General features: G+C 41.8%; 1 protein-coding gene across 2 annotated transcripts in view; it reads right to left on the bottom strand.

Moving 5' to 3' along the window:
* LOC126213182 (uncharacterized) overlaps positions 1 to 25130 on the bottom strand; it is a 222561-nt gene that overhangs the window by 121392 nt on the left and 76039 nt on the right. For both annotated transcript variants that reach the window (XM_049940810.1, XM_049940811.1), the window contains 2 exons: positions 24273 to 24341; positions 12613 to 12669 (listed from right to left, as the gene is read on the bottom strand). In XM_049940810.1, coding sequence (XP_049796767.1) covers positions 12613 to 12669; positions 24273 to 24341 — 126 coding nt within the window. The remainder of the gene's footprint in view (positions 1 to 12612; positions 12670 to 24272; positions 24342 to 25130) is intronic.

Genomic DNA, 25130 nt, shown 5'->3' with positions numbered 1-25130 from the left:
GGTTTGATGCAGCTCTCCATGCTACTCTATCCTGTGCAAGCTTCTTCATCTCCCAGTACCTACTGCAACCTACATCCTTCTGAACCTGTTTAGTGTATTCATCTCTGGCCTCCCTCTACAATTTTTACCCTCCACGCTGCCCTCCAATACTAAATTGGTGATCCCTTGATGCCTCAGAACATATCCTACCAACCGATCCCTTCTTCTAGTCAAGTTGTGCCACAAATTTCTCTTCTCTCCAATTCTATTCAATACCTTCTCATTAGTAATGTGATCTACCCATCTAATCTTCAAAATTCTTCTGTAGCACCACATTTCGAAAGCTTCTATTCTCTTCTTGTCTGAACTTTTTATCGTCCACGTTTCACTTCCATACATGGCTACACTCCACACAAATACTTTCAGAAACGACTTCCTGAGACTTAAATCTATACTCAATGACAACAAATTTCTCTCATTCAGAAGCACTTTTGTTGCCATTGCCAGTCTACATTATATATCCTCTCTACTTCGACCATCATCAGTTATTTTGCTCCCGAGATAGCAAAACTCCTTCACTACTTTAAGTGTCTCATTTCCTAATCTAATTCCCTCAGCATCACCCGACTTAATTCGACTACATTCCATTATCCTCGTTTTGCTTTTGTTGATGTTCATCTTATATCCTCCTTTCAAGACACTGTCCATTCCGTTCAACTGCTCTTCCAGGTCCTTAGCTGTCTCAGACAGAATTACAATGTCATCGGTGAACCTCGAAGTTTTTATTTCTTCTCCATGGATTTTAATTCCTACCCAGATTTTTTTCTTTTGTTTTGTTTACTGATTGCTCAATATAGAGATTGAGTAACATTGGGGATAGGCTACAACCCTGCCTCAATCCCTTCCCAACCACTGCTTCCCTTTCATGCCCCTCGACTCTCATAACTGCCATCTGGTTTCTGTACAAATTGTAAATAGCCTTTCGCTCTCTATATTTTACCCCTGCCACCTTTAGAATTTGAAACAGAGTATTCCAGTCAACATTGTCAAAAGCTTTCTCTAAGTCTACAAATGCTAGAAACATGGGTTTGCCTGTCCTTAATCTATTTTCGTAGGGTCAGTATTGCCTCAAGTGTTCCAACATTTCTACGGAATCCAAACTGATCTTCCTCGAGGTTGGCTTCTACCAGTTTTTCCATTCGTCTGTAAAGAATTCGCGTTAGTATTTTGCAGCTGTGACTTATTAAACTTATAGTTCAGTAATTTTCACATTTGTCAAAACCTGCTTTCTTTAGGATTGGTATTATCATATTCTTTTTTAAGTCTGAGGGCATTTCGCCTGTCTCGTACATCTTGCTCACCAGATGGTAGAGTTTTGTCAAGGCAGGCTCTCCCAAGGCTATCAGTAGTTCTAATGGAATGTTGTCTAATCCCGGGGCCTTATTTCGACTTCGGTCTTTTAGTGCTCTGTCTAACTCTTCACGCAGTACCGTATCTCCCATTTCCATCTTCATCCACATTCTCTTCTATTTCTATAATATTGTCCTCAAGAACATCGCCCTTGTATAGACCCTCTATATACTCCTTCCACCTTTCTGCTTTCCCTTCTTTGGTTAGAACTGGGTTTCCATTTGAGCTCTTGATATTCATGCAAGTGGTTCTCTTTTCTCCAAAGGTGTCTTTAATTTTCCTGTACGCAGTATCTATTCAACCCCTAGTGATGTGCGTCTCTACATCCTTACATTTGTCCTCTAGCCATCCCTGCTTAGCCATTTTGCACTTCCTGTCAATCTCATTTTTGAGACGTTTGTATTGCTTTTTGCCTGCTTCATTTACTGCATTTTTATATTTTCTCCTTTCATCAATTAAATTCAATAACTCATATAAACCATGCAAGAAAGGCTAGGAAACAATTTTTATAGTAGCACTGCAAAGACGTGAATGAAATGGAAACTGAAATATATTTATAACTCAATTTAACAGTTCTTTGGAAATAGAAAAATGAGACGCAGTGGTGTCCAAAATGAAGATGGAATGGTTTTTTTACAAAGAGGAAAATGTAGCAGAAATGTGGAGAAAATATCTCGAAAAGCTGTATATAGGAAATAAGGAAGATCTAGAGCTGGAAAACACAGAAAAAGGTGATCCAAAAGATGACTATATCTTACAGACTGAGTTCATCTCTGTGGTCAAGCTGAATCCTGGGAAACCCACTGGTGGTGTCGATACACCAACAGAACTGATCAAAGCTGCTGGATGACAGGTACACGATGGACCGTCACATCTCGTATAAGTTTTATAGTGAACGTGTGCCTAACTCCACAATATTTTTCAGTTGGTGTTGTACAATGTTCATAAATTTAAAAAAATTTTGCTTAAATAACCATTCAGGAAGACAAGACCAAATATTCTAGAATTTTTTTATTTGACTGAGTATTGTTTAGTTTTGCAAATACAGTGAAGAGGTGAGAAATGAGTTCTATGATAATGGCTCCTAAATGGATGACAAGATCCCTAAAACCATGATAGTGGTATCCTAATTCTATGAATGGTGTACTAGTTATGTGAGACCAAAAGCAATAAACATAAAATACAGAAAACCACGACTTGCTAACATTACACACTGTGATGTACTACTCTGTGTTAATATTGATAACATATTAATATAATGAAAAAGGCCAAATCGCAAAATCTACGGAAATTTATTTTGACTAAAGCAATAAGTATCTTACTAAAAAACAAAAAAGAAAAATATGCACAAAAAGTAAAAAACCAGACAAGTAAATCAATTAGTAAACCAAATACAAAAAGAGAAACCAGATGTTGGCTTTCTGTTCTCACAAAACCATTGATCTGCACACACTGAACAACATACACTACTGGCCATTAAAATTGCTACACCACGAAGATGACGTGCTACAGATGCGAAATTTAACCGACAGGAAGAAGAAGCTGTGATATGCAAATGATTAGCTTTTCAGAGCATTCACACAAGGTTCGCACCAATTGCGACACCTACAACGTGGTGACATGAGGAAAGTTTCCAACCAATTTCTCATACACAAATGGCAGTTGACCAGTGTTGCCTGGTGAAACGTTGTTGTGATGCCTCATTTCAGGAGGAGAAACGCATACCATCACGTTTCTGACTTTGATAAAGGTCGGATTGTAGCCTATCGGGATTGCGGTTTATCGTATCGCGACATTGCTGCTCGCGTTGGTCGAGATCCAATGACTGTTAGCAAAATATGGAATCAGTGGGTTCAGGAGGGTAATATGGAACGCCGTTCTGGATCCCAACGGCCTCGTATCACTAGCAGTCGAGATGACAGGCATCTTATCCGCACGGCTGTAACGGATCGTGCAGCCACGTCTCGATCCCTGAGTCAAGAGATGGGGACGTTTGCAAGACAACAACCATCTGCACGAACAGTTCGACGACGTCTGCAGCAGCATGGACTATCAGCTCAGAGACCACGGCTGCAGTTACCCTTGACGCTGCATCACACACTGAAGCACCTGCGATGGTGTACTCGACGACGAACCTGGGTGCACGAATGGCAAAAGGTCATTTTTTTCCGATGAATCCAGGTTCTGTTTACAGCATCGGGAACGCACAATGGAAGCGTGTATTCTTCATCACTATACTGGCGTATCACCCGGCGTGATGGTATGGGGTGCCATTGGTTACACGTCTCGGTCACCTCTTGTTCGCATTGACAGCAATTTGAACAGTGGACGTTACATTTCAGATGTGTTAAGACCTGTGGCTCTACCCTTCATTCGATCCCTGCGAAACCCTACATTTCAGCAGGATAGTGCATGACTGCATGTTGCAGGTCCTGTACAGGCCTTTCTGGATACAGAAAATGTTCAACTGATGCCCTGGCCAGCACATTCTCCAGATCTCTCACCAACTGAAAACGACTGGTCAATGGTGGCCGAGCCACTGGTTCGTCACAATACACAATACATCATGATGCTGTGAACAGAACCTGGATTCATTGAAAAAAAAATGATGTTTTGCCATTCGTGCACCCAGGTTCGTCGTCGAGTACACCATTGCAGGTGCTCCTGTCTGTGATGCAGCAGCGTCAAGGATAACCGCAGCCACGTCTCCGAGCTGATAGTCTATGCTGCTGCAAATGTCGTCGAACTGTTCGTGCAGATGGTTGTTGTCTTGCAAACGTCCCCATCTGTTGACTCAGGGATCAAGACGTGGCTGCATGATCCGTTACAACCGTGAGGATAAGATGCCTGTCATCTCGACTGCTAGTGATATGAGGCCGTTGGGATCCAGCATGGCGTTCCATATTACCCTCCTGAACCCACCAATTCCATATTCTGCTAACAGGCATTGGATCTCAACCAACGCACGCGGCAATGTCGCGATACGATAAACTGCAATCGCGACAGGCTACAATCCGACCTTTATCAAAGTCGGAAACGTGATGGTACCCATTTCTCCACCTTACATGAGGCATCACAACAACGTTTCTACAGGCAACACAGGTCAACTGCTGTTTGTGTATGAGAAATTGGTTGGAAACTTTCCTCATGTCACCACGTTGTAAGTGTCGCCACCGGCACGAACCTTGTGTGAATGCTCTGAAAAGCTAATCACGTGCATATCACAGCACCTTCTTCCTGCCGGTTAAATTTTGCGTCTGTATCACGTCATGTTTGTGGTGTAGCAATTTTAATGGCCAGTAGTGTATTTTGATACTTACAAACTCACTCATCAAAACCAATAGGTACTTCTCATCGCTCTACAATCGTGGAACTTGACAGGAAGCAAGCATCTACAATAAAAGTAAAGGAAAAATCCAAAAATTGACGATTTGTAATTATATCAAGTGAGCAACCCTTTTCTATGTGTCTGTCCGTGTGTTACGAGACCCCATTTTCTCTGGGGAGGATCGACATATCGAGTTGAAATTGATGTCACACACTGAGCCCTATGGTCCATTGTAGGTGTAAAATCTTTAAGCTTCTATGTCAATGATATCAAATTATGGCCATTTATGTCACATTTTTGACATTTTTCCAGTACTGATAACAGGCAAAAGTTATCTAAATTCTCAATTCCCAGGATGTAGGAACATACGAACATATATAAGTTTGTACGGAGCTCACGGTGCGCAAGTCCTACTTGCGTGGGATTTATAGAAGGTGGGCCAGGTTCAGGATCGGTATTGTGTGTAGCTCGGGATATGGCATGATCTTATGCAGACTGTGATTTTGTGCAAATGTTCCTCACTTGGGATGGTTCACATACAGGTATGGACAGTATCTGTTCTTTCTCTGAGGGTCGATTAACTTCAATTGCTTTATCGGAGACTGAAGAAGGTGCCAGGGCCTCTGGTGGAACTGCATCTCTGTTAAAAGGGCATTATAATAGAAAAGCAACTGGAATCACTCAACAGAGGAAAGTCCACTGGACCTGACGGGATACCAATTCGATTCTACACAGAGTACGCGAAAGAACTTGCCCCCATTCTAGCAGCTGTGTACCTCAAGTCTCTAGAGGAACGGAAGGTTCCAAATGATTGGAAAAGAGCACAAGTAGTCCCAGTCTTCAAGAAGGGTTGTCTAGCAGTTGCGCAAAACTATACACCTATATCTCTGACGTCGATCTGTTGTAGAATTTTAGAACATCTTTTTTGCTCGTGTATCATGTCGTTCCTGGAAACCCAGAATCTGCTCTGTAGGATTCAACACGCATTCCAGAAACAGCGATCGTGTGAGACCCAACTCGCTTTATTTGTTCATGAGACCCAGAAAATATTATATACAGGCTCCCAGGTATATGCCATTTTCCTTGACTTCCGGAAGGCGTTCGATACAGTTCCGCACTGTCGCCTGATAAACAAAGTAAGAGCCTACGGAATATCAGACCAGCTGTGTGGCTGGATTGAAGAGTTTTTAGCAAACAGAACACAGCATGTTGTTCTCAACGGAGAGACGTCCACAGGCGTTAAAGTAACCTCTGGCGTGCCACAGGGGAGTGTTATGGGACCACTGCTTTTCATATATATATATATATATATATATATATATATATATATATATATATATATATATATATATATATATATATATATATATATATATATATATGACCTAGTAGGTAGTGTTGGAAGTTCTGTGCGGTTTTTCTTGGATGATGCTGTAGTATACAGAGAATTTGCAGGATTAGAAAATTGCAGTGAAATGCAGGAAGATCTGCAGCGGATAGGCACTTGGTGCAGGGAGTGGCAACTGACCCTTAACATAGACAAGTGTAATGTATTGCGAATACATAGAAAGAAGGATCCTTTATTGTAGTTCTGTAAAATATCTGGCAGTATGCGTGCGGAACGATTTGAAGTAGAATGATCACATGAAATTAATTGTCGGTAAGGCGGGTGCCAGGTTGAGATTCATTGGGAGAGTCCTTAGAAAATGTACTCCATCAACAAAGGAGGTGGCTTACAAAACACTCGTTCGACCTATACTTGAGTATTGCTCATCAGTGTGGGATCCGTACCAGATCGGGTTGACGGAGGAGATAGAGAAGATCCAAAGAAGAGCGGCACGTTTCGTCACAGGGTTATTTGGTAACCGTGATAGCGTTACGGAGATGTTTAGCAAACTCAAGTGGCAGACTCTGCAAGAGAGGCGCTCTGCATCGCGGTGTAGCTTGCTCGCCAGGTTTTGAGAGGGTGCGTTTCTGGATGAGGTATCGAATATATTGCTTCCCCCTACTTATACCTCCCGAGGAGATCACGAATGTAAAATTAGAGGGATTCGAGCGCGCACGGAGGCTTTCAGACAGTCGTTCTTCCTGCGAACCATACGCGAGTGGAACAGAAAAGGGAGGTAATGACAGTGGCACGTAAAGTGCCCTCCACCACACACCATTGGGTGGCTTGCGGAGTATAAATGTAGATGTAGATGTAGGTTTACTTGACAATATTCTCCAACATTTTAGCACCATAATAATTAATGAACAATGTTGGAAAAGACAGATTGCTACTACCTTGAAGATGACACATCAAGTTGTAGACAGGCACAAATAAACGACACTTACACGTAAGCTTTTGTCAGAAAAAGAAAGAGAAACACACACAATTTGTTCATAATAGCAAGCACACCTCACACACAGATGACTGCCTACTCCGGCAGCTCGAGCCAGTGTCTTTTAATTGTGCCCGTCTGCAACTTAACACGTCATCTTTACGATAAGTAGTAATCTATCTTTTCCTACACTGTTGGTATTCCTATCTGTAGTTTGCACTATTTAATAATTGATGAAAATTGTAAGTTTACTTGCCTATACACTTCACAGAGTGTATATGTATGTGTAGCATCACTTTATGAACTACAATATAGCGTCGATTATCCAAAGTAATTGGGGGACATGGGTGTTCGGAAAACTGGTTTGTTCGGATAATCGAACTGTACATGTTTATTCGCCAAAAAGAAGTACTGTACAGTAAATTTATTCATAAAAACAGGTATCTCTTTTAGTATTACCAAGTAACATACAAAGGCAACTTCAGTAGGAATATATAGTATGTGGCACAGTTTATTAAACAAAAATATATACATACTGTATTACATATGCATTTTGCATGAACAAGTCACACAGTATACAAAATTAACGTTTAAAAAAATCCTTTATTTTGGTCTGTCTAAGCAAGCCTACACACTTACGAGCAGCAAAGTCACGTACTTTTTTCATTACAGATATCTGAAACTGGTCACTTTCATCTTGGGCTTCAAACCATCGCAAGGCAGTATCTAAACAAGTGAACGCCTCAGAAGCTGTTGGTATACTTTCATCTTCACTTTCTGGAGCACTGATTGATGAGATGCTGGTGGCGTGATCTTTATCAGTGACGACGTTTACAATCTCGCTGTCCTGCATGATTTGGTGTCCTGGATCTGCATAATCGATATTCGTCCATTCGTGAACGTCTTCTTCATCACATTCGTGGCACTCTATTTCTTTTAGCATACTGAGAATTTCAGACATATTATTCTGTTCGTCATTTTTAATCGTACCTTGTGAATTTTCTTCTGTGTCCAAAATTTTTTTCGAGACTTTCTTCAAATTCTCTTCCTTTACAATATTCCATGCTGCGCCGATCATGTAGGACGCGTCTTTCAAGTCAATATTCGTATGATTTCTTAAGAGACTTTCTTCTCCATCCTCTTCTCTTTCTAACAATAACTTACGCAACAATTCTTTCCTGTAATATCGTTTGAAAGTCTCAATAACGCCTCGATTCGTGGGTAAGGAGGTTACGTTAGGTGGAAGAAATATTACCTTTACGAACTAGTCTTTTTCGTTTAAAATATCACATGACGGATGAGTTGGTGCATTGTGAAGGATAAGTAGTGTTTTCTCCCTCTTCCCATTCTTTAGCTGATGAGCTTTTACAGAGGGTACGAAAACATCCAGAAACCACATCATAAAAATCGTACTATCCACCCAGGCAGTGAAGGGGATGACGAACGGTAGGGTGGGAGAGTAACAGGTGCACGAGCGAGTACACAGTTCGGTTAAGCGGTCGTTCGGTTGATCGAAGTTCGGATAATCGGTACTCTACTGTATTTTATTTAATCACTTCTTTTGTCTACATTTACATGGCAACCCTGGTACTGCACAAAATCGAAAATAAAGCACAATACGCGATAGCAGACAGCAGTAAGCACGAGATTATTATAAAAATAACGCGCATCGATTCCCTGTATATTTATCGAGTATAACATTTTTACACTGATGTTTACCTCTCAGTTCATTATTTCTTCAGCAGTGCTCGCAAAGCAAAGGAATTCCTGAGCATTTCACTAACTTTCACTGCACAATACGTGCTGAAGTCATCTCGTCAGAAACTTCAACTGACGGAGCCTAGCACGGAGGAGGGCTGCTGTACGAAGATCACGGTATTCGGGGTATTATGAGGCATCCTTACACTACGAAACCTGAGCAATTGCAAACATGTGTGAACATTATAGGGCCTTCAGTTTGGTAACTCGTGCCTCCAAAATCCTGACCTTTATCATTCTGAGGAGGATCTAAGGCAGGGTAGATGCGTATATCTACATGACTACACTGCAATTCACATTTAAGTGCTTGGCAGAGGGTTCATGGAACCACAATCATACTATCTCTCCACCATTCCACTCCCGAACAGCGCGCGGGAAAAACGAACACCTAAACCTTTCTGTTCGAGCTCTGATTTCTGTTATTTTATTTTGATGATCATTCCTACCTATGTAGGTTGGGCTCAACAAAATATTTTCGCATTCGGAAGAGAAAGTTGGTGACTGAAATTTCGTAAATAGATCTCGCCACGACGAAAAACGTCTTTGCTGTAATGACTTCCATCCCAACTCGCGTATCATATGTGCCACACTCTCTCCCCTATTACGTTATAATACAAAACGAGCTGCCCTTTTTTGCACCCTTTCGATGTCCTCCGTCAATCCCACCGGGTAAGGATCCCACACCGCGCAGCAATATTCTAACAGAGGACGAACGAGTGTAGTGTAAGCTGTCTCTTTAGTGGACTTGTTGCAACTTCTAAGTGTCCTGCCAATGAAACGCAACCTTTGGCTCGCCTTCCCCACAATATTATCTATATGGTCTTTCCAACTGAAGTTGTTCGTAATTTTAACACCCAGGTACTGAGTTGAATTGACAGCCTTGAGAATTGTACTATTTATCGAGTAATCGAATTCCAACGGATTTCTTTTGGAACTCCTGTGGATCACCTCACACTTTTCGTTATTTAGCGTCAACTGCCATCTGCCACACCGTACAGCAATCTTTTCGAAATCGCTTTGCAACTGATACTGATCTTCAGATTACCTTACTAGACGGTAAATTACAGCATCATCTGCGAACAACCTAAGAGAACTGCTCAGACTGTCACCCAGGTCATTTATATAGATCAGGAACAGCAGAGGTCCCAGGACGCTTCCCTGGGGAACACCTGATATCACTTCAGTTTTACTCGACGATTTGCCGTCTATTACTACGAACTGCGACCTTCCTGACAGGAAATCACGAATCCAGTCGCACAACTGAGACGATACCCCGTAGGCCCGCAGCTTGATTAGAAGTCGCTTGTGAGGAACGGTGTCAAAAGCTTTCTGGAAATCTAGAAATACGGAATCAACTTGAGATCCCCAGTCGATAGCGACCATTACTTCATGCGAATAAAGAGCTAGCTGCGTTGCACAAGAACGATGTTTTCTGAAACCGTGCTGATTACGTATCAATAGATCGTTCCCTTCGAAGTGATTCATAATGTTTGAATGCGGTATATGCTCCAAAACCCTACTGCAAACCGACGTCAATGATATAAGTCTGTAGTTAGATGGATTACTCCTACTACCCTTCCTAAACACTGGTGCAACCTGCGCAATTTTCCAATCTGTAGGTACAGACAACTAATTTGTCTTTAGAAGAGGTGTGGGCACATGAGAAGCAACATTTGGCAGACAATTAATTCTTGGTAAAAGACCTTAGGAAAAGCATTTGATGGAGTAGACTGGTGACAGGTTCTTGAAATGCTGAGAGAGAGAGAGAGAGAGAGAGAGAGAGAGAGGCATGAAGTGTAAGGACAGAAGACTAGTGCAGAGACTGTATAAAGTTGTGGCTGTGATAAGATGAGGAGAACATCAAGAAGCAGCTACTATTAAACAGGGTGCCAGACAGGGATTTTGACTGTCTCCTGTCTTGTTCCATGGATACATTCAGAGGGCAACAGACGAAGTTAGGGAGAAACTAGGAGTTACAGGAGCAATTAAAATTTATGGTAAGAAAATGGACACGGCGAGATTTGCTGGTGGTATTGCAGTTTTAAGTGAGGATGTGGAAATACTGTGGGGGTCAGCAAAAGAAAGTGTGAACCCTCAAATTAGTAAGGATTTGTCTTAGCATATAATCAGACAAGTTTTCTAGGGCACCCTACCCCAGTAAAAAATAAATCACTACGTACTGCTAAAAGAGACTGTCTACTACATAAACTGCTTGGTCTTATTTTATATTTCTGTCATCTTCCAATTTAATCGAACAACGTGCAATGACTCAAATTACGCTACCACGAGTTAGCACTTTCTTCCACCAATCCCTTCAATTAGAAGTGATGCTGGCCCAGATGGAACCACACTCAGTTTTTATTATAACATGGAAATTAATGAAGCTAAAAAAAATCTTTGTGGTGCGTAAACAAAATACCATTGCTCAAAGCTCAGTGAGCAACCGGAAACTGTCGAATCCTTCACTTACCGAGGGAGTAAAATTACATCAAATGGAAGATCGAAGAAGAATATTGCAAGCCAAATCTACCACACAAAAACTGACTTTAACAAGAGAAGAAACTTTCTAATATTGTCCATTTTAAGGACCAAAGGCAGCTGTTTTTAAGGTAATCTTTATACATATTTTAGCATACAACCACTAATTTTAGGAATATAATCTACAGAAACATTTTTTCGGAGTCAAGCTGTCGTCATCTGGCTTCAAAATTAATCCTACATAAAATGTACTTCCAAAGCACTCAAGGTCAAAATAGAAAAACAAATAAAATTACTCAGATTTGAAGTCCTCGTCTTGCTTGAAAAATAGTAGCATCAGATTCCCTGCTTCCTTATCCATGTTATGGCACATCCTTCAAAGTGCTGCTTCTTTATGGCAACATTTGTTTGTAAACATGAGTGCAGCTCTGATGTGCGCAGAGAGGCAGCTGGTGTGACTGATGTTTACTGCCTTACATCAGCAATGTTTTGGAGAATATGCAGATGCTGGTGCTACCATTTTTAAATTAAGATGATGTCTTCATGTCTGAATAATTTTATATTTTGACCTCCACTGCTTCTGAAGTGCGTTTTATGTAGGGTTAACTTAGATAACCTTACGATGAGAGCTCGACTCTCGAAACACATTGCTGTGGACATGTTCCTAATATTAGTGACTCTATGCCAAAATATAGATAAAGCGAGGAACCTTTTCATGCCCAGCTGCATACACAGATATTTCAGGAAAGACCTCATAAAGGCATGTTTGGGGTGTTTCGCTATACAGAAGTGAAAAACGGGCGCTCTGAGTAGGAGAAAATACAAAATAATAGCCTTTGAGTTGTGGTGCTGCCGGAGAATGCTAAGGATTGTTTGGGTAGGAAAGATATCAAATGAAAAGGGCTCTACAGGGTGGAGGAAGAGAACCCATAACTTTGGAAGCTTATCCAACACAGAATGGACACACAGGTCAGCCATGTGCTAAGACATGGTAGTGTCATTAAATGTATCATTGAACGAACAGTACAAGAGAAGAACACAAGTGGCAGACCGAGACTTGAAATACTTTGCCTAGATCAAGGACAGTAACAACTGCACCACATACCGCTCTCAAGATGTCAAGATGAAGGCCCAAGAAAGAAAAGCATTGTGAGCTGCCGACAACCAACCTGGTGATTGAAGAACTAAGAAGAAGAAGAAGAAGAAGAAGAAGAAGATGAACAACAGAATCACAATTCCCTTGAGAAAATGAGTTGCAGTCAGGCCTTCTTACTGAGTTTACTGCAATTTTGTATTCTACTCGTAAGCAGTAAAATATTATAAAACTTAGTGACTCACCAGATTTATTACCAATGGACCACTGCCCTCTTCAAAGTCCTCCGGCGATTCATCAACCTGGAAAAATTTACGACAGATGTCAGATTTATAATGTATCAGTATAAAAAGTAGGTGACGGAAATTGCATTCAAAAGGTTTAATTCTCTGTTTCATTATGGTACATTACTGAATTTTTTTTGACACTTCACTTTTCACTTCAAGTAATCATAACAAGGGCACACATTTTAATGGCAAGTCATATTTTTTCCTGAACTTCATGGTGAATTTAACAACAATTTATGCAAAAATTCAGGTGTTGAAGTGTAAAAAAAATGCACTTTTATTGTGCATACAAAGTCATATTTAATTCTTTTTAAGTAAAGGTCATATTTCCGCCACATTTTGCAGAAGTACATATATTTGTTGTATCTTTATGGACACAAGAATAAAAACATGAAAATGTTGCTCATATGACAATGTTTCAGATGATATTGTCACATATAAACACAACAATTACTACAAAGCTTTATTTATCAGTACTATAGCAGACTGGTAGAAGCCAACCTTGGGGAAGATCAGTTTGGATTCGTAGAAATGTTGGAACACATGAGGCAATACTGACCCTACAACTTATCTTAGAAGATAGATTAAGGAAAGGCAAACCTACGTTTCTAGCATTTGTAGACTTATAGAAGGCTTTTGACAATGTTGACAATGTTGACAGGAATAACCTCTTTCAAATTCTGAAGGTGGCAGGAGCCAAATACAGGGAGTAAAAGGCTATTTATAATTTGTACAGAAACCAGATGGAAGTTATAATAGTTGAGGGACATGAAAGGGAAGCAGTGGCTGGGAAGGGAGTGAGACTGGGTTGTAGCCTATCCCTTATGTTATTCAATCTGTATATTGAGCAAGCAGTACAGGAAACAAAAGAAAAATTTGGGGAAGGAATTAAAATCCATGGAGAAGAAATAAAAACCTCGAGGTTTGCCGGCCGAGGACATTGTAATTTTGTCAGAGAGAGCTAAGGACCTGGAAGAGCAGTTGAACGGAATGGACAGTGTCTTAAAAGGAGGATATAAGATGAACATCAACAAAAGCAACATGAGACTAATGGAATGTAGTCGAATTAAATCACGTGATGCTGAGGGAATTAGACTAGGAAACGATACATTTCAAGTAGTATATGAGTTTTGCTACTTGGGGAGCAAAATAACTGGCGATGGTCGAAGCAGAGAGGATATAAAATTTAGACTGGCAATGACAAGGAAAGCGTTTCTGAAGAAGAGAAATTTGTTAACATTAAGTATAAATTTAAGTGTCACGAAGTCTTTTCTGAAAGTATTTGTATGGAGTCTACACATGTATGGAAGTGCAACATGGACGATAAATAGTTTGGACAAGAAGAGAATAGAAGCTTTCGAAATGTGGTGCTACAGAAGAATGCTGAAGATTCGATAGGTAGATCACATAACTAATGAGGAGGTACTGAGTAGAATTGGCAAGAAGAGGAATTTGTGGCTCAACTTGACCAGAAGAAGAGATCGGTTGGTAGGACATGTTCCGAGGCATCAAGGGATTAGTATTGGAGGGCAGCGTGGAGGGTAAAAATCGTAGAGGGAGACCAAGAGATGAATACACTAAGTAGATTCAGAAGGATGTAGGCTGCAGTAGGTATTTGGAAATGAAGAAGCTTGCACAGGATAGTGTAGCATGGAGAGCTGCATCAAACCAGTCTCTGGACCGAAGACGACAACAACAACAACAACAACAACAGTAGACAAGCAGCGTTACACATTAGTCAGTTTGCTGATGTTAGACATAGTTGGGCGGGGTCAACAAAACACTCTCTAAACCAACAAAGGCAGCTTCCAACGTAATAAACATCACACATATGGTCACACTGTTCAGTTAGAATATAAACTCAAGTGGTTCAAGTAAAGCGGTCCACCAGCATGGAGTTGCAAGGTTTCGTTCATGATTTTTATGATAAGTTCTTCAGCACTGGTGGGGAAATGTTATTTTGTTAATTAAGTGAAGTCAAAATTAGTAGAGAAAAGCACTTTTATGTGCAACAACATTGTAATACCACCAAATACGGCAGCTGTGTGAAGAAAAGTGCAGAAAATGGCAGCAGACAAATGCTGTTAGTTGAGCTGACAGGTTCATCTTCAATTGTACAATCATTCAAAGGTGTAGGTGAAATGATGGTGTCCTGCAACATCCCATCCGAGAAGCTGCAGAATCCACATTTCAGACAGTTCTTGAGAAGTACACAAAACATCCTGTTCCAGGTGAATCTATATTGAGAAAGAACTATTTATCAGTGTGCTATGAAGAGTATCTCAAAAAAATATGAATTAGTGTTGCTGACCTAAAGATCAACGTCCCTAAACAAAACTACCAATGTGGGTGGACGTTATGTTGCAGATGTTATGGAGTGTTCTGAAAGTTAACAGGCCTGGAAAAATGTTCCTCCTAATGTGTGAAGCTCTCGAGAGAGAGTACAAAATTCAACAGTTGCAATTTTGTTTCACAACTCTGTGAAGCTACTGTGACTACATGTTGTGAGCAGAGAAAATGTTTTGCTGCTGGCAACAGATGCTGCTTCATACACGGCTAAAGCAGCCGAGGGCTTCAAATTCTCTACCACAGTATGGTTTATGTCATTTGACTCGTGCACGTGTTGCACAGAGTTGCAGAAGAGGTGCGATCAAATTGCTCTGATGTGGGCAAACAAATTTCTTGGGGCCAGACAATTAATGTGAACGCCCCACTATGGCTGCAGAAATTCAAGGAACGAGCACCTTCACTGCCCTCCTTCCCTCACCCTGATTGAATTCTTAGCTTAATGCTGCTGAATATTACTGGACGATACACACTAAAAGAAAGGTAATCTTTCGTGAGCTCAGCAGCTATAAATCAAGTCCTATCAAAACTGTGAGAGAGGTCTTTACACACATCCTGTCCGGAAACTTGGCATCACCAATGCCATCTTTCCAGTGGTAACAAAAGCCATCTCAAGACTGGCAGCTGCTGGTATTCAACTGTATTTTGGAAAATGATGTCAACAATGAAGCAGGTCAGCAGTTATTGACCTCTCCTATCACCTTACTTAAAGAGGAGTTAACAATGGTGTATTTCAGTTTCTCTGGAAGAATGTCTTGAATCAGTGATGCATTACATATTTCCAATAATACCGGGCTTACTGTGTGGGAATAAATCTTTAGTGCTCTACTGGAACACCAACAAAACTAGATAAGCTTTTATTGATGAATAAACGAATGCCACAAGAAATTGAATACATTTGCACCCATACTGATTTTGATGATGTCAATTCAAATTGGAATGAAATTTTTATCATGAAATAACTGTTACATGATAAACATCACCTTGAAGGTTGACAAGTATCAGACTGGTGCTTCACGATATAACACTTGCTCTTTCTGTGAGTGATTTACTTGATTACACTGTCAATTTTCAAAGAAAACAGCTGCAGATGCTAATAACGAAATCTCTCACTGTGTGCTACCAGCCGTTCTGCCGAACTGTCAGTTCCATTTTATGCACAAGCCATCTTCCACAGGTGCTGTGAGTTTTGCTGTTACTCACTTCCCGACTCCATCCAGACTGTGTGGAGTCCAGCCAGTGAGTGCACAAAACAGTAAAACTCACAGCACCTAAAGAAGACGTCTCGTCCAGTTGTTGAAATATTGTGCACTAGATGGAAACGACAACTTACCAAAACACCTGGATGTACACCTTTGATCAATCATGCTGAGAGAACGTCAGGGGTCACAACAGAGCGCTGTTTAAAACAAAAAAAATGTTTGTCACGCAGCACTCCACACCCCTAGATTTCTGTAAAGCATCTGACATGGAACTACACTGCCGAATGTTAATGAAGGTACAAGCATACAGAATAGGTCCCCAGGTTATGTGAGTGGCTCAAAAACTGCTTGCGTAACAGAACCCAGTACGGTGTCCCTGATGGTGTGTGTTCAGACAGGAGTGCCTCGGAAAAATGTGACAGGAAAGTTGTTATTTTCCTACATATGTAATTGACTTGGTGGACAGCAATCTGCAGTTGCTTGCTAATGCTGCTGTACGGTAAGGTGCCATTGTTGAGTGACTGTAGAAGGATACTAGATGACTCGGACAAAATTTCTAGTTGGTGTGATGAATAGCTGCTACCTCTAAATGTAGAAAAATGTAAGCTAATGCAGACGAGTAGGAAAAACAAACCCATAGTGTACAAATAGTGAGATGCTTGTCACAGTCACATCAATTAAATATCTAGGCATGGTGCAAAGCAATACGAAACTGAATGAGCATATAAGGACTACAGTACGGAAGGCGAATGGTCCACTTTGGTTTATTGGGAGAATTTTAGGAAAGTGAGGTTCATCTGTAAAGGGGACCACATGTAGGACACCAGTGCAACCTCTTCTCGAGCACTGCTCGAATGTTTGGGATCCGCACCAGGTCGGATTGAAGGAAAACACAAGCAATTCAGAGGCGGGCTACTAGATTTGTTACTAATATGTTTCAACAACTATCAAGTATTGGAGATGCTTTGAGAACTTAAATGGAATCAATGTAGAGAACCACTATTTGAGGCTGACTGCAGAGCAATTCTACAGCCACCAGTGTACAGTTCACGGAAGGACCACGAAGATAAGAGTAGAGAGATTAGGGACCATACAGAGGCATACAGAGTGTTGTTTTTCCCTCACTATATTTGCAGGTGGATGAGGAAAGGAAATGACTAGTCATAGAACAGGGTACCTTCCCACGCACCATACAGTGGCTTGTAGAATCTGGATGTAGATGTAGATTCCAATGAACATTGTTGCTTGTCATGTAGCTAACATGAATTTTCCATTCTTGAATCTACAGATTAAGATAATTTTAGAAGGAATGGCCAACAAGGAACGTTTTCCATTTTCTTATCAACTGCCAAATATTCCTGCCCAAACATTTTTCTTTGTCTGGTAGGATATATTGAAATACTTTGCACCAGAGTACGTAACTTAACTCTGTATACTAGACCACAAGGAAAAGCGTCAACATGAAAATTATTTGTGTGTCATTTAGTGACTGTGCAAATCACTTTTCAGCTGAAGGCAATTTTTATTATAAGCAACAAAAATTGTTGCGAAGTAAATATACCAGGATGAGAGCGGATAATTTCGAGATCCTTAAAGCAGCCCCTGCAAGGTGTATCACTGTCTACTTTACACAATGTTCTTGCTGCTCAGTTCTCCTGAATAAATATTTATTTTAACAATATTATGAAAAGAATACATTGCTATTCTTCCTATAAAGAACACACACACACACACACACACACAAACACACACACACACACACACAAACAAACAAACAAACAAACACGACCACTGTCTGTCAGCTGTGGCTGAGCTGAGTCGTATATGTGCCTGACAGGAGCAGCTGTCCAGTTGTGATGGTAAGGGGGTGGCATGGGGTGCGGAGGGAGGACAGCAGGGTGAGATGGGGGAAGGTGTCGTCCTGCTTGTGGGAGCATGCGAGGGCACAGAGGGGGTGGTAGGGCATTTAGATGCAGTTGGGAGGTGTGTGTGTGTGTGTGTGTGTGTGTGTGTGTGTGTGTGTGTGGTGGGCTGGGGGGGAGGGAAGGCGAGTGGGAAAGGAGGAGAGAAGAAGCGATGGGGAAACAGACTAGTGACTAGCGTGCGTGTTTGCAGAATAGAAGACCGTGTAGTGCTGGAGCGTGAGCAGGCAAGGGGATAGGTTCGTGGCGGACAGGGACTAGTGAAGGCTGGGGCCAGGAGGGTTACAGTAACATAGGATATATTGCAGGGAGAGTTCCCACCTGCACAGTTCAGAAAAGCTGGTGTCAGTAGGAAGGACTCTGATGGTACAGGCTGTCAAGCAATCACTGAAGTAAAGCGTGCAGTGTCAGGCAGCACGGTCGACAACTGGGCAGTCCAGTTGGCTCTCGGCCACAGGTTGCCGTTCGTATGGACAGACAGCTTTCTAGCTGCCACAGCCACGTAGAAAGTAGCACAGCGGTTGCAGCTCAGGTTGTAGATAAAATGACTGCTTTCACAGGTAACCCTGCCTCTGATGGGGTAGAAGATGCCCGACTGGAGCAGGTGGTCGGGAGGATGTACAAGATACATCTTACCCCTAGGTCTATTTCAGGGATACGAGCGTCGAGGCAGTGGATTGTGGGTGAGGGCAGAAGGATAGCGGGTAGAATATTCCTCATTTCGGGGCACAGTGAGAGGTAGTGGAAACCTTCGCTCCCGTCCTGCGCGGTGCCGAGGCACGAGAGCAATGCTCCTTCGTAGGCAGACGGTGGGTAAGCAGGAGGTGGTAGATGGCTGGAGAGACCGGGCAAGAGAGATCCGTTTCTGAAAAAGGTTGGGAGGGTAATTTTGGTCTGTGAAGGTCTGGGTGGGCCACTCAGTGTATTTGCAGACGGACTGCTCCACACTGCAGATGTGACGACCACAGGTGGTTAGTCTGTACGGAAGCGATTTCTCAGCACGAAAGAGATGGCAGTTGTCGAAGTGGAGGTACCGTCGGTGTTCGGAAGGTTCGATATGGACGGAGGTACAGGTGAAGCTATCCTCGAGGTAGAGGGCGACAGTGAGGAAGATGGCACCGGTTGAGCAGAACAGGGTTAAGCAAAGGGGGAGAAGGCGTTGAGGTTCTGGCAGAATGTGGCTAGCGTGGCCTCACCCTCAGTCCACACATATGTCACCAATGAATTTGAACAGGTGAGGGTGTGTGACCATTACTGTGTACTTCTAGTGCCACCTCATTTGACTGCAGTATCCATTTCCAGAACTAAGTGCAGCACTATACACCAAATGGCCTAAAACACTTCTTGAAACAGTTCACACATTTTAAGCATCCACTAGTTACACTATGGTTTGGAAAATTATGGGAACACACTCTCTTAATTAGAACTTTCATACAAAATTAAGGTTTCAAAGCTGCTGTGGACCACAGCGCAAGTCTATCTTCGACAAACTTCTTTCTTCATCACAGTATACGCATCAAAACCTACATCCACTTCAATATTTGATTAATGTATTGAAGCTTTGATATTTCTCTGCAATTCTTAATTCCCCTCTCTCCCCTCCATAAGCAAATTTACAATTTCTTGATGCCCTAGTACATGGCCTTTATTAGTCAAGTTGTGAGATAAATTTATTTTCTTTCGAATTTGATCCAGAATTTCTCGATTAATTATCCAGTACCATATAATCTTTGGCAATCTTCTATAGCATGACATTTCAAAAGCTGAACTGTTTCCGTGGGTGCTCTCATAGTGTGAGCTGTAGCATTGGAACCAGATTTCTCCCACCTTCACTCGACAAAGTTCAAGTTCTGGATGAAGAAAGCTGTATAACATTTTAACATAACATGCTGATGTCACTGTAACTGTGGTTCCTCCCTCTTCAAGAAAGTCACGTCCAACAATCCTATCTTAGATATACCAAACCACACTGTTACTTTTAGGCTGTGGAGAGGTTTTTGGTGTAGTTCCTGTGGGTTTTCCGGCACCTAGTACCATCAGTTCTGTACATTAACATAACAATCCAGATGAAAATGGTCTTTGTCATTCACAAATACTGGGACATTTGCATCTTCCATAAGAATAGTGTCCATTATGCCAAAAACTTCTCTGCATTTCACAAAATCCATTTCACTTAGATGCAAGACAATCTTTATTTTGTAGGGGTGAAATTTGAGATCATTGCCCAAGATACACTGAAGCGAACAAAGTGACATAGCCAGCGATACAGCCTGTCACCTGGCAGATCCTTTCAGACCAGGAAGAACTGCCGTTCTCACTCCGTCTACATTTTATGGAGTTCAAGCTGAACCAGCGCTTCTTAATGCTACAACCCTTCAGAGTACAGTATTTTGATCTGGGGCTGCATCTAAACGTCCGTCACTAAACTTTCGATGGAAAAAACATTGGACTTTACCACGGAATCGTTGTTTCTAAAGAACTGCTCGACCGCACACACAATCTGCATTGTCTGAGCTGTTGCCAACCATCACTTGAGATCAATAGTCTCAATCGTTACTGAGTACTAGTGGTTTTAAAAAATTGTTTCCTCTGCTCCATCCTGTGTAAACTACTTTAAATGCTGAACTGTAACACTGACATTTCAACTGTACTGCACTGGCCTCCCACAGGGTTTTGCAGGAGGAAAGGCTCCCCACACTGATGAAACAGACTTAATAATCAGCCACAGAGGAACTCTCAGTGCATTTCCACATGCACTAGGCAGAAAACAAGTGCCGAAATACAAACTGTCTCCAATCGTCGACAAGCCGTGTAGTTCACGAGTAACTTCCTTCCTACCCTCTCCCTTTTGCCATGATTAGCTTATTATATTCTAGGACTACTAAAGTTTCACAAATGTGATGTACTGACACCAACTGTCTGCAATAAACAGAGGCATATTTCCTCCTGCAATATCAGGATAGGCCTGAAGAAGGCCATTGAAAAATGGTCAAAATGTCAGTTTTATAGTTTATATTTAATGTATTTTATACAATAATGTGGTACAATGAGGAGAATTTTAATCATCAGAATGACAAAACCACTGGCAAACTTTGAAGTTTTTATTTCTTCTTATTGAACTTCATATCTTTTTCCATATTTCTCTTTGGTTTCCTTTGCTACTTGATGAGTATACAGACTGAACATCAGGAGTGATAGGCACGGAACCTAAACTGGAAAAATGTTTACCGACACCATTACGTTGAACGCACACAGTTTTGAGCCTTTAGAAAACATTAACAACAACACTTTAAAATGCTTCTTGAAGTGTCTTCCAAAACCTATGTAGTGTCGGCAGACTTGCCAACACTACGCACACTAATTGAAAGATGCGGCCAAGATGCACGCGCTAACTCACGAAGGATGGAGTGAGGTCTGAAACAGGATACGTGATGAAAGCTATAAAGAAAAGAACGGAGCTTCTCGTATACTTAACTTTAATTTCTTGTTGTACATTGCTCTTGATAATACAAGTGAGACTCTCTCCAGATATGGTTAATGGCGCCTTGCTAGGTCGTAGCCATGGACTTAGCTGAAGGCTATTCTAACTGTCTCTCGGCAAATGAGAGAAAGGCTTCGTACGTGTAGTCGCTAGCAATGTCGTCCGTACAACTGGGGGCGAGTGCCAGTACGTCTCTCGAGACCTGCCTTGTGGTGGTGCTCGGTCTGCGATCCTGACAATGGCGACACGCGGGTCCGACATGTACTAATGGACCGCGGCCGATTTAAGCTACCACCTAGCAAGTGTGGTGTCTGGCGGAGACACCACAACCTAATCAATTAACAGCATAGAAATTAAATATTTCTTCAGAAAATTGCTGTGGCAAGAAAAGCTATTCTTCAACACAGTAGTAAACAACACAGTCTCGCAAAACATCAATAACTGGAAAATAAATAATCAAGTTCCTTGCTGGACAATATAATTAGCAGAACAAAAGTTAAAGTTCCGACAAGCGACTGTAGAGCACACTTGTCGTGAACACAAAGTCTGCGCCGAGTACGAGTAACGAAAAAGTTAGTACTCCTAGCTGCCAACACTGAAACGATGACTAAATCCAGACACGCCAAGCTGGCAGAGGCCGGTCCTAGGGCGTGCGACATCTCAGTCGCGAGTGGCAGTGGACGGCAAACTGGACGGCAGTGGCTGTGGTGAATTCAACGGTTCCGGACTGGCAATGTCACTGCCTTCAGCTACCCTAGTGCAAGCTTAAATCCTCAGTGTGCAGAGTACCACAGCTTTTCGATCGGCTGCTCGGTTGGGTCACAGAAGCAGAACACGGTCTCAATCGGCTCACGCCAATGCTAACAGCGTGCAGCGAGTGACGTTTTGGTGCAGCTACCGGCAACGCCCTCCGACACAACTACTTGCCGACTTCTCGGCCCTGCCGTGGTTTGTGCAGCTGGCAGACACTGGGCCGCCAGCACTCCGTGGTAGGTGCGCTGCAGCAATTTGCTTCTTACAACTGAAGACTTGTTTCTGTACAAGTTACAGATATCTTTTGGCTCCCTCTATTTCATGAATGACAAGAATTCCAAATAGTGCATTCTGAGCAGTGGCAGCAGGAGTAAACAAATATAAACGTATTGAAATCTGCATGCGTTCCAATACAGTGGCCCCTCCGCTCTACATCTACATCTACATCCATACTCCGCAAACCATCTGACGGTGTGTGGCAGAGGGTACCCTGAGTACCTCTATCGGTTCTCCCTTCTATTCCAGTCTCGTATCGTTCGTGGAAAGGAGGATTGTCGGTATGCTTCTGTGTGGGCTCTAATCTCTCTGATTTTATCCTCGTGGTCTCTTCGCGAGATATATGTAGCAGGGAGCAATATACTGCTTGACTCTACGGTGAAGGTATGTTCTCGAAACTTTAACAAAAGCCCGTACCGAGCTACTGAGCGTCTCTCCCGCAGACTCTTCCAATGAAGTTTATCTATCATCTCCGTAACGCTTTCGCGATTACTAAATGATCCTGTAACGAAGCGCGCTGCTCCCCGTTGGATCTTCTCTATCTCTTCTATCAACCCTATCTGGTACGGATCCCACACTGCTGAGCAGTATTCAAGCAGTGAGCAAACAAGCGTACTGTAACCTACTTCCTTTGTTTTCGGATTGCATTTCCTTAGGATTCTTCCAATGAATCTCAGTCTGGCATCTGCTTTACCGACGATCAACTTTATATCATCATTCCATTTTAAATCACTCCTAATGCGTACTCCCAGAAATTTATGGAATTAACTGCTTCCAGTTGCTGACCTGCTATTTTGTAGCTAAATGATAAGGGATCCATCTTTCTATGTATTCGCAGCACATTACACTTGTCTACATTGAGATTCAATTGCCATTCCCTGCACCATGCGTCAATTCGCTGCAGATCCTCCTGCATTTCAGTACAATTTTCCATTGTTATAACCTCTCGATACACCACATCATCATCTGCAAAAAGCCTCAGTGAACTTCCGATGTAATCCACAAGGTCATTTATGTATATTGTGAACAGCAACGGTCCCATGACACTACCCTGTGGCACACCTGAAATCACTCTTACTTCGGAAAACTTCTCTCCATTGAGAATGAAATGCTGCGTCTGCTAAGCAGACCCCATTTGTGGTTTGGCACCCAGTCCAACTCCACAACAGAGTCATTGAACTCACCCTACATTAGGTCTCATAGCATTACAATGGCTGAGCTAACAGAATTACTTACTCTGTGCCAACCAGCTCGGATTCCAGTGCCTAAAGCTCACCAGACCTTTTCCTTCACCCCTCTTTCCATCCCCTTCAACACTTCTGTTAGTGGAATGAGCCACTGGGTCTGAAAGCTTGCAAATTTCAATCTCTTTGTACGTGTTTTCTCCTGCCGGCACTTGGTGAGTAGATTTTTTATCTATTCAATTACATTATATTTACAAAAATTGATTAATTTTGTTGATATATTAAATATAAATATAAATATTAAATATATATTCCAGTCAACAGTGTCGGAGACTTACATATCCATCTAAAATGTATGCTTCAATATATCTTTAACGATACATCATGGGTTCATTATTGTCTCCACTTAAGCCAGTTCATCACCAAATGCAAATGTCTTAATAAAAAAACTTACCACGTGTTCTTCTTTGGGAAGCACTGGGACAAGTGAAACCAGTACAGGCTCTTCTGCCTTACAATATGCCTGAAAACAGAATTAAACCTGTATTTCTGTACACTAACTATTAAAAGTGACTATATAGTTAGCATTAACTTTAATCCAAACAAAAGTGAGCTCCACCACAACTAAACTAAAAAAAGCCAAGTTAGGCAACCTAGGCAATTACACATTGAGCAACACCCTCAGTCCTACCAATGCACAATAGGTACTAACTGTACACAATTTTGACAGGAGAGTGCGTGACAGTGCTGCTAAGCAGACCCCATTTGTGGTTTGGCAACCAGTCCAACTCCACAACAGAGTCATGTGAACTCACCCTACATTAGGTCTCATAGCATTACAATGGCTGAGCTAACAGAATTACTTACTCTGTGCCAACCAGCTCGGATTCCAGAAGGATCAGCAGTGAAAAGCCCAACTTTCATTCTTTTCTTATGACATTGTGAGAGCCACAGATTGGGCCAAACAGCTGAACAGATTATTTCTAAACTTCCAAAAAGCATTCAAGTTGGTACTATGACAATGCTTATGGACCGCAGTACAACTGTATGTGATATCAAACAATATTAGTGACTTCATTATATGTTGTTGTTGTTGTTGTTGTTGTCTTCAGTCCTGAGACTGGTTTGATGCAGCTCTCCATGCTACTCTATCGTGTGCAAGCTTCTTCATCTCCCAGTACCTACTGCAACCTACATCCTTCTGAATCTGCTTAATGTATTGATCTCTTGGTCTCCCTCTACGATTTTTACCCTCCACGCTGCCCTCCAATACTACATTGGTGATCCCTTGATGCCTCAGAACATGTCCTAC

Source organism: Schistocerca nitens, chromosome 11 (genome assembly GCF_023898315.1).
Source record: "Schistocerca nitens isolate TAMUIC-IGC-003100 chromosome 11, iqSchNite1.1, whole genome shotgun sequence".
Taxonomy (NCBI): domain Eukaryota; kingdom Metazoa; phylum Arthropoda; class Insecta; order Orthoptera; family Acrididae; genus Schistocerca; species Schistocerca nitens.
The sequence above is the reverse complement of the archived record's forward strand: the minus strand, read 5'-3'. Positions and strand labels throughout refer to the sequence as shown.